The 15,242-nt window shown below is 37.4% G+C and overlaps 1 protein-coding gene and 1 long non-coding RNA gene across 6 annotated transcripts in view; both read right to left on the bottom strand.

Annotated features, from left to right (window-relative positions):
* IL1RAP (interleukin 1 receptor accessory protein) overlaps positions 1 to 15,242 on the bottom strand; it is a 138,496-nt gene that overhangs the window by 31,397 nt on the left and 91,857 nt on the right. For all 5 annotated transcript variants that reach the window (XR_015240206.1, XR_015240207.1, XM_086674994.1 and 2 more), the window contains exon 5: positions 2,316 to 2,481. Coding sequence is in view for 3 of the 5 variants with exons in the window: in XM_086674994.1 (XP_086531120.1) it covers positions 2,316 to 2,481 (166 nt within the window). In the remaining 2 variants the exon portion in view is untranslated. The remainder of the gene's footprint in view (positions 1 to 2,315; positions 2,482 to 15,242) is intronic.
* On the bottom strand, positions 3,690 to 9,421 carry LOC147577361 (uncharacterized). The gene is made up of 2 exons (XR_015240208.1): positions 7,571 to 9,421; positions 3,690 to 7,332 (listed from the first exon to the last, which is right to left on the bottom strand). It is a non-coding gene; the product is annotated as an uncharacterized LOC147577361 (long non-coding RNA).

Below are 15,242 nucleotides of genomic sequence, written 5' to 3'. Positions count from 1 at the left end.
AAATTACAACACTTCATTCATTTAAAACAAACAAAGAGACATACATAAAATACTAAGTAGCTTCCATGTTTCAGGACAGAAGATTTAACCAGTGTTTTTGCTTTCCAAAGCTTACATGAAATATACTTCTAATAGTATAAGATAAATTGCTTTCATGTCTTACTCAATTGTTTCTTTTCTACATATTTCTCCAGAACATGCTTGAGTGTCTAGTATGGGACTTGGCTAAATAAGTAAATATTAAGTAAACAAATATGTAAATGGAAAATTCAAAATCACATTTATGAAGCCAGCACACAAGTCTACCTGATGTCTGTGTCAGTTGACTGTTAATTCGTAGGATTGCTGCTCTTTATAACATTCTATATTTCTAAATTGAAAGAAAAATACCCCCACGGGGTTTTACAGTGTCATGTTTAAGAGTAAAGGCTTCAAAGATTTAACAACCAGGGTTCTTATCCTTAGTTGGTCATGTACTAACCATATGACTCTGGGTTGTTACTTAATCTTTCAAAAGCTAATTTTCCTCACCTCTAAAAGGAGGATAATTAAACTCACTGCACAGGTTCATTATAAGAATTAAATTAAATCATGCATATTAAATTAAGTAATGCATATTAAAACATCCTATTGGTATATTATAAGTACTCAATACTTCACAGCTTTAAAAAACAAACTTGTATTTTGCTTGAAGGTTAGATAAGAACCACACCTCACATCAGCATCTGTCAACTTCCGTATTTATAAAGGTGACCAAGCATGCCTATTCTCAACTTTCCTAATCCTGAATTTAAGAATCTATATCAGAAATAATTTCCAAGATGAATTTAAGGTTAGATTATTCATTTGGCTTTTTAAGGCCATTCACGTTAAGTTCTCTCTCTTTTTTTAATGTTTATTATTTTGAGAGAGAACGAGAGAGTGCAAGCACAGGATGGGTGGAAAGAGAAGGAGAGAGAGAATAGCAAGCAGGCCCCACACTGTCAGTGCAGTATGGGGTTTGAACTCACAAACAGTGAGATCATGACCTGAGCCACCTGGTATCCCCATTCATGTTAAGTTAAAAATTTAGTCTGATTTTTCTTCTGAATTAGTTCCCAGCTCAGCATTATTCCAAAAGTAGGAAGAGGAAGAGGAGAGGTGATTACAAAATTTTTCAGTTTGAATTTTATTTGTACTATTATGTTAAAGCCCTTAAAAATTATGCCCAAATTATGTCAAACTAGTAGAGAAGGCCCTGAACCAAGAATAAGAAACCTGGGATTTGGAATCACTTCTTCCACTAACAGAGCATCTCTAAACAGTTTACTTTGATTTTTTTGTTTGTTTTTTTGTTTTTAATTTTTATTTATTTATTTTGAGGGGGGAGGGGGGAAGGGAGTGGGGGAGGGGCAGAGAGAGAAGGTGAGAGAGAATCCTAACCAGGCTCCATGCTCAGTGGTCAGCATGGAGCTCAACACAGTGCTCTATTTCACCACCTTGAGATCATGATCTGAGCGGACAACAAGAGTAGGACACTTAACCCAGGAGCCCCCAAAACAGGTTACTTTGTGTTGTTGTGTCTCAATGACATCTATGAAAAGATGGGGTGTGAAACGTTTTCACTCTGATATGCTCTCATTTTGAATACCATGGGCACAGGGTATTCAGGGCTCTCCCCTAAATGCCACCTATCCTGACACTGGTCCTCTTGATTTCTGGATTTGACAGTCTTTTGACTATGGCCTGGATATTGTCCTTTCCACTTTCCTCATTTCCCACCACCTGTTCTCTCGTGGCAAAGCAATGGTTGAACCCTGCCAGCAAGCAGCTCCATCTACAACAGTTCCAGTACATAGAAAGACAGAGCTCATTTAATTCAAACACAACACCTTTTTTGACAATAATATTAACTACTATTCATTGAGTTTCCACTCTTTGCCTGGAACTGGATTAACATAATATATATATTATTTCTGATATTCCCAACTATACTGAATGTGAGGTTCTCTTAGTCCCAGAGGACAGACAAGGAGACTGAGACCCTGAGCAAAGGCATTTTGCTAATAAATGGCATGGGTACAAGTTGAACACAGATTCACCCGGCACTGTTTCCACTCCTCATTCATTCATATAGACCAATGATTCATGCAGTACACTGATAGGTATTGAGTGCCTACTCTGAATGTGGAATGTGTTGTGGCTCCAGCACAATGAACAAAAAAGATCAACCTCTTTTCTCATAGAATTTACATACCTGTTTGTAATAAACTATCAAGAGCCAAAACAAAATTACTGCATTTTGCTGTGTGCACTTAGTACAAAACCATGCTTACCTACCACCTTCACAGTCAGAGTCCTAGTGAGATGGAAGGTACGCCCGTTTTCTGGATATGTAACAACACATGTGTAATCTCCATTGTTTGAAACCAAGGCTATGAGAAAGCTCAAGCTCATGCCTTCAGGTACTACATTATTAAAGTTCTGTATTTTATGGCAGCCCTAGAAGAAGGAAAAAAAGACATTCAGTATTGAGATACATGCATGGAAAATATACAAATGCACGTATATATACACACATCTAATTTTACATGGAACATACAAATATCTATGCTGGCTGCACCTTTTACAAACTATTTTGGTCCAGTACTTAATGATATTTCTGTAAAGAATGAATGTGATGTTTCATTATATTTTATGCAAAATGAAAATAGGAATTCTAAACTGAGATATGAATTCAAAAGCATGGGCTTCCTGTCTCAGGATCCAGTATTTGAATTTTGGAAATCCCACATTAGTAGTTAAATAAGATTAAAGTTGTGAAAACAACTAGGGCAACTTAAGAAAATGCATCTGCTGCCATTTAAGAAACACTTAGTTTTCCTATCTCCATTTATTCACTGATTATATTAATTTGGGAGTCCAGCCACTCTGCTAATTCAGGCTTAGTTTAGGTGTCTGGTTCTGGCAGTCTTTTCCTTTTTTTTAATATTTATTTTTGAAAGAGAGAGAGTGAGAAGGAGAGAGAATCCCATGCAGACTCCATGCTCAGAGCAGAGCCTGATGTGGGGCTCGATCCGATGATGGTGAGATATTGACCTGAACGGAAATCAAGCGTCAGATGCTTAACCAAATAAGCCACCCAGGCGACCCTGAGGTTTTGGCATTCTTGATCACCCTGTTGAATCACTCTATCAGTCGCTTCCAAACTTTTTTGTGTTTTCCTTATTTATTTTACAATCCAATATTACAGACTTCAGAATCTAAAACTAAAAGATATTTTATGAGTCTGACGAAGAGTGAAGTTTATTTCTATTCTAACTTATATTTTCATATACTTCTGTTGATTTTTAAAATTTTGAGAGTGTAATAGCTCATGAAACATAACTGGACTCCTGTTTTGGCTCTCTGATTCCCACTAATTGGCTTATTGTTTTATTTTATTTTATTTTATTTTATTTTATTTTATTTTATTTTATTTATTTATTTTTTAAAAAATTTTTTTTTCAACGTTTATTTATTTTTGGGACAGAGAGAGACAGAGCATGAACGGGGGAGGGGCAGAGAGAGAGGGAGACACAGAATCGGAAACAGGCTCCAGGCTCCGAGCCATCAGCCCAGAGCCTGACGCGGGGCTCGAACTCACGGACCGCGAGATCGTGACCTGGGTGAAGTCGGACGCTTAACCGACTGCGCCACCCAGGCGCCCCTTATTTTATTTTATTAATAAAAAAATACAGCGGTGCCTGGGTGGCTCAATCAGTTAAGCGTTGGACTTCAGCTCAGGTCATGATCTCATGGCTCATGAGTTTGAGCCCCACGTCAGTCTTTGTGCTGACAGCTCAGACCCTGGAGCCTGCTTGGGATTCTGTGTCTCTGTCTCTCTCTGTCTCTCTCTCTCTCAAAAGTAAACATTAAAAAAAACTAAAGAAAAAATACAGCATCTGTGACAAAATTATGTGTTGAACAGTTACTTTTAGAGAAACTTTGTTTTCTTTAAAAAAAAAAAGCACTTTCAACAATAGCCAAATTATGGAAAGAGCCTAAATATCCATCAACTGATGAATGGATAAAGAAATTGTGGTTTATATACACAATGGAATACTACGTGGCAATGAGAAAGAATGAAATATGGCCTTTTGTAGCAACGTGGATGGAACTGGAGAGTGTTATGCTAAGTGAAGTAAGTCATACAGAGAAAGACAGATACCATATGTTTTCACTCTTATGTGGATCCTGAGAAACTTAACAGAAGACCGTGGGGGAGGGGAAGGAAAAAAAAAAAAAAAAAGAAGTTAGAGAGGGAGGGAGCCAAACCATAAGAGACTCTTGAAAACGGAGAACAATCTGAGGGCTGATGGGGGGGTGGGAGGTAGAGGAGGGTAGGTGATGGGTATTGAGGAGGGCACCTGTTGGAATGAGCACTGGGTGTTGTATGGAAACCAATTTGTCAATAAATTTCATATTTAAAAAAATTGAATGTATCATACATATTTTCAGCTGTTCACATAAACCAAAAAAAACCAAAAACCAAAAAACCACGCAGCTTATTGAAATTAACTTTTATGCAAAAATAAAATTTATATTTGATTTTTTAAAAATAAAATGAAAAAATAAAAAAAATCAATAATCTGTAACAAAATGGACTGGGTTATACCTAAGGTTTTGTAGCTCTTGAAAATTCTGGGAAGCTATTATTGGCTTATAGCTTAGATTTACTGTATTCACATATTTAACTTTGATTCTTGAAACTTTACGGTTTTCTTACGTCAATTCCTGGAGCATGTGTTTTGAAATATGATAGTTACACTAAATGGCATATTTTGCAATGCTTTGTCACAGGAACTATGTCTTTTAAGAATATCACTAAACTTTTGATTCATGGAAATGATCATCAAGAGGAAGCTGTTATACACTTATTTTCTGAATGCAATTTATCTTGTTTTGATAAACGGTGTTTCTAGACACTTGTCACATCAGCAAAGTATTTCAATGTTCTTAGGTTATCACAAAGAATAAGGCCACAGAGACCTGTACTCTTATAATGAATTTATGTCAGATTTGGTTTAAATTGAGTTTAGACTATCTATAGAATTCTATTTGATTTTTGTGGCACCTTTCATTTAAACAGCTCAAAGCTATTTTCTTCTCTCATTTGTTAGGTTAGCTGTTCTTAAATCCACATGAAGTAGACAGATCACACTAAATATGCTCTAGTTTTACAGGTGGAAAAAAAAATGAGACAGATAAGGAGGTATTCCAGATAATACACAGCAAAGCCAAAACTCAGTTTTTCAGATATAAGAACAAAGGTTTTTGACTAGCTTCTTAACTAAGAATGAACACCTGTCCTTGGGAGTTAGTTGAGGCTGGAAAAATTATATTGACACATGTAGTGACATGCTCTCTGTTATCTCACTTAATCCTTATTTCAAACTTAGCAAGTTTGGAATGTTCTTATGCCCATTTTCTAGATGAGGATATAAAGAAAGGCCTAGAAAGGTTAAGTGATTGCCAATGCCATAGAGCTAGGTAGTGTCAGAGCTAAAATTTAAATCTAGATCCACCTGCTTTGAGGCCTTTTCTTTGAACCCCAACTGACCCTGTCTCCCTTCCCTGGTTATGCACATATGCTGTACCTGGGCCAGTCCCAGTGTTAATAGCATGCCATGGCTCTATCATTTAAATAAGGTTGATTCCCATAGATAGTGAGAAACTGTACAATTACACTCTTCAGGATAAGAAGTTGAACAACTATGGGGCACCTGGGTGGCTCCGTGGGTTAAGCTTCTGACTTCATGAGGTCATGATCTCATGATTCATGAGTTTGGGCCCTGTGTCAGGCTCTGTGCTGACAGCTCAAAGCCTGAAGCCTGATTCAGATTCCATGTCTCCTTCTGTCTCTACCCCTTCCCTACTCAAGTTCTCCCTCTCTCTCTTTCTCTCTCTCAAAAACTAAATAAACATTAAAAACAATTTTAAAAAAGGAAGTTGACAACTAGTACTAAACTGGTCAATAGTACTTCTTAAGAATGTGCTAAAAGAAACCTTTCTTTTTTGACTAAGTATCATTTATGTAAAAACTATTCAAAAACACATTGTTTTAGGATTCATAGTATGTACTAAAAATATGAAGAAACACTTCTGGCTCAAAGTCTTTTCATTCATTCACTCATTAATTCATTCACCCTTGAGCATTAATCATAAACCACATACCAGCCACTGTGTGAGGTCCTGAGAATACAACATTGAATAAAACAAAGGATCAGCTCTTATGGACTCATCATGAACAGAGAAATAGAATCAGACACATCTATATAGCAAGGAAAATGGCACAAAACAGGTATGTGTTGATCTCTTGCTAGCTCTCTCTTTTTCTTCTTATTTGAACCCATGAACATGAACTTGAAATTTGGCATGGATACACTTAAAGGTATTCAATGGGCCTGTGTGTCAATGGTCTAAGTATGCTTTCTTGTGAGTTCTTCCCTTCTTTCCATAAAGGATAAAAATGTCGACCAGGGACAGGTTTTTCTTAGAGCTTCTTTGTCTAGGAAAGCATTTTGAATTAAGCAATATTCCATAAAAATCAATGGGAAAGTTTGGGGTCTAATCTACTATTCAGAAAAGGCTTACCATTCAAATATTTTAAATTAGCTAGATTTAACCAAAAGAAATAAAAAGCCATTTTTAAGTTATAAGACCTATAGCATGTTAGCAAAGGAAATGAAAGAAACATTTTACATTCTAAATGTGCATGTGCATGTGCATGGTAGGGGGACCTGCGAGGCATTGTTTAACTATAAATAACCATTAACTTTAGCCTGTAGTGTGTGATGAACTCTATTTCCTATATGCAATTGCATCTCTGGACCCTTTGGTACATGCACCTGATACACATAGGATACTTTCAAACCTAATAAACTATTCCTAAAAATAAATCCTACATATTTCAAAATCATTTATTTGGAATCCAGGAAAAAAAAAAAAAAGATTTGAACAAGAATCTAAAGGTGTCCAAGGGGGAAAAAAAATGTTTCCAAATACAATAAACGGTTAACGGTAAATTGATTTCCACTGTGAAGCAAACACTTATCTGACTAGAAAACAAGTCATCCACTTAGTTGACCAGTCAGTTCCTCATTTTGAATTAAAAAGAGAGAAGTTGGACAGGAGAAATTCTTTTCCAACATATAGTGGTGGCCATGACAACCTACCACAATGTATAGGTAAAGAACAACACAAGAAATGACTTTGAGATCTTCGAGAGGAAATAAATCATGTGCTGAAGTGTGGGGTGTGAGTTAGGGGATGTTGTGAGTAAAAGGGGACAAATATGTCCATTTAACCAACCTACAACTTTTTTTTTTTAATTTTTTTTTTCAACGTCTATTTATTTTTGGGACAGAGAGAGACAGAGCATGAACGGGGGAGGGGCAGAGAGAGGGAGACACAGAATCGGAAACAGGCTCCAGGCTCTGAGCCATCAGCCCAGAGCCTGACGCAGGGCTCCAACTCACTGACCGCGAGATCGTGACCTGGCTGAAGTCAGACGCTTAACCGACTGCGCCACCCAGGCGCCCCTACCAACCTACAACTTTTAAAGAACTGTATGAGAGCACAAGAATGGTGAAGATACAGTTCCTAACCTCTAGGTACGCAGTCTAATGGAGAATCGCAACAAATACTGTGGAAAGCATATTGGGGTAGGGGAGTGGGGGGAAAGATTAAACAGAAAACATTTAGAAAAACTTCATGGAGAAGGAAAATGTGGACTGGCTTCTTAAAGGGTTAAGTAGAATATTACCACCTCTGTAGGAGGAGGGGAGACGTGGGAGATGCCACTCCAGGGACAAGGAAAAGTGTGAACGAACCCCCTCCACTCTTACAGCATTTTGCCTTCTGTGTGAGCCCTTCACCAACGTTATTGTAGTGATTTCTTTTCATGTGTATTTCTTCCTCTACAAGAGGTACTCTTAGGGGCAGGTAGAGGGGGTAGATGAGTACTGTATCCACATGGGCAGCAACTTGCCCAATGCTTGGCACACGGTAAACATGCAATACATTTACACAATACATTTGTGTTGTGTGGTCAAAAATATGAATGAGAGAAGCAAGCTCTAGATGTGGAGTTTCAAGTTCAAGCGGTATGCAAATGAGAACAAGAAGATGAATACAAGAAATATGAGACATGGGATGGGTGAGCTGTAGGACAGATGGGGAAACTGCAAGCGAGGATACAAAGAGTTTAACTGAGAAATAATGGGTTAGGAATATCTACTGACATTTTTGCATCCAGGTTGGTCTGGATGCATCATACTTGTTCACAAAATTTTATAAGAGTTCTACACTGGAGTCACTTCCAGGGAACAGAACTATGTCATCCATTGTTTACGCAACAGATATTTACAAAACCCTTCCCACGTGACAGGTACTATGTTAGGAGATGGGCACACACACAGTAGACGGTAAAAACAGAAATGGCCCTTATTCCCATGGAATTTTCCAGTCCGGTCTAATTCATTCAGGTATTTAATCAATTCCTAAATACAGAGTGCAGAGGCTCTGTTTTGTGCTGTGTGCTTGTGATTCAAGGGATAGAAAGAGAGAGGTCACTACCCAGGACAGGAGAGAAAAGTGCAGTCATTACAGTAACAAAGGTGAGGTATAATTTAAGTGCTGTCAAAATACAGAGTGGGTGATTCATTCAGCTAAAGTCAGCTTCAGGGCTTCACAGATATTTGAACTGGGTTTAAGTTTAAAGGATGTAACTTAACTCCCCAGAAGCCCTCAAACTATGTGTAAAATGCTGTGTATGTATATAGGCATATATAGAATTAAATGTGTATGGCTTGGAAAGAAAATATGATACACACTTCCTTTATACCAAAGGTTAAAAATCATTATATAGGGACCATAAAGAAAGGAAAGAGATAAAGAACGAACCAAACTAAGATGTCAGATCAAATTGAAACAAGCAGCTTAAAATAAAGTCTATTACATAGTCCTTGGACTAACTTAACAATACGTGCCGTGCCAACAAGAAGGCCAAGCCTGGCACGCTTTCAGAAATGTGCTTTCCTGATGGCATTTTGTCAAAAGAGGCAAAAGTTTTTCAATTTTCTGAGAGATTTATAAACAATATCTGGCCAATTCTGATTAATCTCACACTGAAAATTAGAGGTGGAGGTAATATCCCAATTTTAATGATCACACTGAGTACAAGGAAAACCAGCTATTTGCAAAGTGATATCCGGAATGATATCTATTCTGCTAAATAGCACTTGAGAACATTTCAGCAGCTGCCATAAATGTAATATCCAAAACACCTACTAAAGTGGTTCCTCTGATCCTCAGTAAGAAGGGAAAATTTGCCTTGGTTTCTACAAGTGTCTCTGGCAAAAAATGTTCACATGCCCAGTTATACTGATGAGAACGAGGAATGATCACACTTACCTGTGTCTTTATTCCTATGTATTTGGAAGTCCCTATGAGAACAAACAGGCAGCCTCCAATTTATACACGTGTTTTGTTCCAGAAGTTCTTTTATAAGCTGGCTATTTGAAATTCAGTAAATCACTTCCAAGCCATGGTTTGCTTTCCAGGCTAGTAACAAAACCTGGCTTGTTCAACAAACATTTACTGAACATCAGTTTAACTCACAGGGTTGTTGAATTAGAGACCTATGAATTCTGGGCCCAGACTGAAGAAAACCCTGCCATGCAGAAAGACAGGAGGAGAGAAGACACACAGAGAAGAAAAAGTCAAGCCTGCCCCATGTCCCCTGCAATTCTGAAAGAGAAACTTTGGATCTTCTGCTCCCACTAATCCCAGGTTTCTGAGCCTCCTCTCACTTCCCTGAGGCCCTATTTCCACAGGTTTCCTTATGGCCCACAGACTCCCTTAACCTAATCCATGTGCAAAACCTGCTCTGCCCTTCAAAATGCTTTATGCTCCAGGGGCGCCTGGGTGGCTCAGTCGGTTGAGTGTCCGACTTCAGGTCAGGTCACGATCTCGCGGTCCATGAGTTCGAGCCCCGCGTCGGGCTCTGGGCTGATGGCTCGGAGCCTGGAGCCTGCTTCCGATTCTGTGTCTCCCTCTCTCTCTGTCCCTCCCCCGTTCATGCTCTGTCTCTCTCTGTCTCAAAAATAAATAAATGCAAAAAAATAAAAAATAAATGCTTTATGCTCCAGAAATAAAGACTGGAGTGCTCTCTCTGTGTCATTTCTGAAGAGTATAATCTTTAGAACCCAACAGAAGTGGCTTGAAATTCCAGATTCTCCCAATATTGGCTGGATTGTTTTGAGTAAATTATATAAAATAGTGTAAAACTATGGGCTCCTGACATAGATTGTATAGGGTTGAATCTTAGCTCATAGCTCTGGGACCTTGGAAAAATCTCTCAACCACTATATAGTTGGGGGTTTTCATAACGATATAATGGAGCGAACAGCAGAGTTTACTTCATGTTGAGAGAATGAAAATAATTAAAGCATTTGGAAAAATTCCTGTGCTTGGTAAATGTCAGCTATTCTTGTTTACCTTTCTGAGCTTCTTGTTCCTAATGATATCTACCCTGAAGGATTGTGGTAAGTGTTACATATAACATATAAAGTACCCAGTACAATGTATTTTACCGCTAAAATGCAAGAAATGTTAGTCTCCTTTTCCTCCTTTCAATTCATTCGTTTTCACCTTTCTGCCAACAGGAAAACAAATTTGCTGGAACTGATAAATGTGTCTTTTAACTCTCACAGTTATTACTAAAAGAGACCATTTCTCCAACGTCAGGGTAGGGAACTCAGCTGATAACAACTGAGAGAGAGTTACTGTAGGAGGGCCAAGAAACCCAGATGGATGCAGGGAGTGACTGTAGATGGTAGAAAATGAAAAGCAATGTCAGCGTAGGAGAATGCCCCTTCTAAGAACACTGATTTTGCTCCCAAGATTGCAGAACTCTTAGGATTAAAGGTGTCAATTACTCCAAGATGGAGAAATAAAAAGCAGTATAGCACACATCAGTAGCAACCTTTTCATAATCATAGAATAGAAAGGATGTCTGGTTACTGATTGTCCTTTTTAGTCACCTGCACATTGTTGGGTATCTGCCATGGCAATGGTTTCACTGCTATGACTTTTTTCTTGATCTTCTTTCCAGGCTTCCTGCTTTTATTCACCCATGAATATTCTCTCCAGATTTTCACATTAGCCCTTTTCTCTTATCATTTTATTTTGTTTTCTTAAGGGATTCAACTATCATATAGATGCATCTAATTCTCTGTCTCTAGCTTTGACTTTTTCTTCTGTATTGGGATTGTTTTTATTGTTCTTTCTGAAATCTGTCCTTATGTAATGGCTAGTGACACATGCTTACTACCTCTACTCATAAAGGTAGAGGCAGTATACATTGTGAACATTATTCACAACAAGCGCACAAAATGGCAAAGGATCTCCTGGTTGATGGAACCTCCTACGGAGACATGACTGTACCAGGTCCACAGCCTGCACTGACAAAGCTCTAGACCCATACACACGTAGCCACTGCCTACAGGTCACTGCCACATAGGTATCTCACAGACACTTCTAACTCCATCTGACATTATCTAAATACATTACTTGCCCCCCAAACCTGCTTCTTCCCTGCTGTTTCATACCTTGGTTAATAGCACCAACATTCATCCAACCAGGAAAACCAAAAAATCTGGAAATCATTAAGAATACAGAGATGGGTGTGCTATAACTTTACTCTCAAGAAATAGTCAGTCTCACAGGGCACAGGTATGTAAATTTCTCTCTCTTCTTAAAACCAACATTAACGATGTTTGTCACTCTTGTGGAAGTTAGAATTCTACTTTTGATAAGAGTAAGAATTCTTTTATTTTTATTTTTATTTTGAGAGATAAAGAGAGAGAGAGAGAGAGAGAGAGAGAGCATGTGAGCAGGGGAGGGCCAGAGACGGAGGAAGAGAAAGAATACCAAGCAGGCTCCGTACTCTCAGTGCAGAGCCTGGCACAGGGCTCGACTGCATAAACCATCAGATCATGACCTGAGCTGATATCAAGAGTCAGATGCTTGGGGTCGCCCACGGACCCCAAGAATTCTTATTTATAAACTTGTCTGAATTAAACTGTGGTCTCTTTTTGAAACTATGTAGGGCAGGACATATATCTCATTGATTATAACCCCCTGACATATTTCATTGAATACAATTGATCTTTAACAGCTGTTGAAAATGACTGTAATGAAATGAAATGAAAAATGACTGTAAAACAATAAAGGAAGTGAACAGTGAGATGGAGACAGACATAAATAAGTAGCTGTGGGATTATATCAGGGAAAAATTATCTATAGCTGGAGAGAACAGGGAACAAACATTGATATGAAGACAGTAGAATTTGATATGTTCTAATGAAAGAATAGGGGACATGCCAGGCATTGGGAATGTATCAAGAAAAAAGAAGGAAAATTATAGAATACATAAGGAAATAAAATTAAGTTTTTCAGACTATTGAGTATTCAAAGTACAGAAAAAGTGAACACGGTTAGAGATGAGAGAACTCATTTGCAGGTAAATAGAAGAATACATTTTTAAAAAACTGGAAAATACTTTACACTTATTGACATAAAATTGTTCATATGATTCTTTTAATCATTTTTTATCTTTTTTACTACAGAACATTACAATCATAGAATACACAATGATCCCCTGTACCTGTACCTAGACTCAAAAGTATCAATTCAAGCTATGTCTTACTTCATTTACACCTACTCACTGGACCCCAAGACTATTGTGAAGCAAATGACAGACATTCTGTAATTTCACTTGTAAATATATCTGTGTGTATCTCCAAGTGACAAGACCCCTTCTGCAAGCATAACTGTAGTAACATTATCACAATTTAAAAAGTAATAATAACGCATTGTATTATCAATATTCTGTGTTCAGAGTTCCCCGATTTTCTCCTAGCTTGTTTTAGAGTTTGTTTGAATAAAACACGATTTAATGAAGGTCCATATACTGCAATTGGTTTTTATATATCTGAAATCAGTCTTTTTCTCTCTCACTCATTCTCTTTCTTCCCTCTTTCCCTCCCTTTCTCTTAATCCTCTCAGTATAACATAAAATAGATATAAAAAAATACTTCAATGTATATATGAGTTAATGTATTATTGTAAAGCAAATACCTTCAAACCACCACTGAGGTCCAGGAATAGAACAGTACTCCTCACACCTGAAAAGTTTCTGCATGCCCCATGTCAATCACAGATCTTTTACTATCCCCCAAAGAGGCCATTATCTATACTTTCACAGTAGAATTGTTTTCTTGTTTTCATTTATAATTTCATCACCTCCACAGACACTATAGTCTCAACCATTTTTAAATGTGTCTTATATGTTTCTTTGAATCTACACATTTTCACATCATGCCTTTCTTTTTTCTTGCAATTTATCTGTTGAATAACTCAAGGCCTATAGAATTCTCCAGTATGGATTTTGCTGACTGCAAACTCATTGTGTAGATCAATACATTCCCCTCTTCTCTACATATCCTGCAAAATGGCAGCCGGATCCAAATCAGACTCAGGTTTAATCCATTTGGAACAATTATAGGTGATATTTTATTCTTTCATAAGAACGGATATGTCCAGCTGTTTGATTTCTTATGATGGTACCAGTCACTGATTCTTAATGCTTAGATTTATTAATTTTTTCGGGGTTGAAAAATGATTATATACTTTTATAAAAACACACTTCTCTGTACTATTTCATTACTCGGTGCACATTTCTTATAGAAAAGGCAGAAAAAATACTTGATATTTTCCCTTTACCAGTTTTCAAGATAACAAACTGATTTCTATCATCCACTAAATGTGACCAATTATTTTGAAATAGTATGAACTTACAGATTTAAATTTAATTCTTAAGATTTAACCCATTGTGACTAATCCCTCCTGAAGTTCAAATTGTTCCATTTTCAACCAATGGAAAACTCTTAAAGTTAGCTCCTAGGTCATTTCATTAATGACTTAAACTGTTAGATGTTAACATTTTATTTATTTTTATTTTTTATTTATTTGTATTTCTTAAAAAAATTTTTTTTAATGTTTATTTATTTTTGAGAGAGACATAGACAGAATGCTAGTGGGTTAGGGGCAGAGAGAGAGACACACAGAATCCGAAGCAAGCTCCAGGCTCTGAGCTGTCAGCACAAAGCCCGATGCAGGGCTTGAACTCACCAGCTGTGAGATCATGTGACCTGAGCTGAGTGAAGTTGGATGCTTAACCAACTGAGCCACCCAGGTGCCCCGATAACATTTTAAACTATGATTATGAATTGCCTATTTCTTCCTTTAAATCTGTCAACTTCTGCTTCATGCATTTGGACACACTGCTGTGAAGCACACGTACTATTTTTATGGCTTTCTGATGAACTGACCCTTTTATTATTTTGAAAAGTCCTCTTTATCTCCGGCAAAGTCTACTTTATGTGTTACTGGCATATCCGTTCTAGCTTCCTTGTTTTTATTCACCATTTATTTTCCATTTAAAGTTATTTTCTCCACTCTACTTTCTGTACATATTAAGGCATTATCTATCACATTCACTTACAATTATGTTCCTCTTAGTTTCAGGCTTCATTTATGAAATGACTTATTTTCTTCTTTCTAAATTTTTACTGAATTATATAACTTCTGGACTTTTTTTTTTTTTTAATTTTTTTTTTTCAACGTTTATTTATTTTTGGGACAGAGAGAGACAGAGCATGAACGGGGGAGGGGCAGAGAGAGAGGGAGACACAGAATCGGAAACAGGCTCCAGGCTCTGAGCCATCAGCCCAGAGCCTGACGCGGGGCTCGAACTCACGGACCGCGAGATCATGACCTGGCTGAAGTCGGACGCCTAACCGACTGCGCCACCCAGGCGCCCCTGGACTTTTCTAATTCTTATTTATCTATGTTATTCTTTCTCATCTTATATCATTTCTTAATGTCTTGTGGCTCATTTTTGAAACAGTAAGTCATATTATGTCCTTCTGGCATGCATTTTCTTTTTTGATAGAAATGTTATTCTGCTTCTTATTCTTCTTTTTCTTATAACTTTGAATGGGATTTTTCCCTTGGTTTTTTTGTTGTTTATTTTTATGTAAAGTTAGGTTTTTTTTGTTTGTTTGTTTTTTTGTTTGTTTGTTTATTTTGTTTTGTTTTCCCTGAGCTTTTAGGTTGGCAGATTTTCTAACTTCACAGAGATCTCTCTTACAAAC

This window comes from Puma concolor, chromosome C2 (genome assembly GCF_028749965.1).
Source record: "Puma concolor isolate L17-30 chromosome C2, mPumCon1.1.hap2, whole genome shotgun sequence".
Classification (NCBI taxonomy): domain Eukaryota; kingdom Metazoa; phylum Chordata; class Mammalia; order Carnivora; family Felidae; genus Puma; species Puma concolor.
This window is presented reverse-complemented; position numbering and strand designations above follow the sequence as displayed.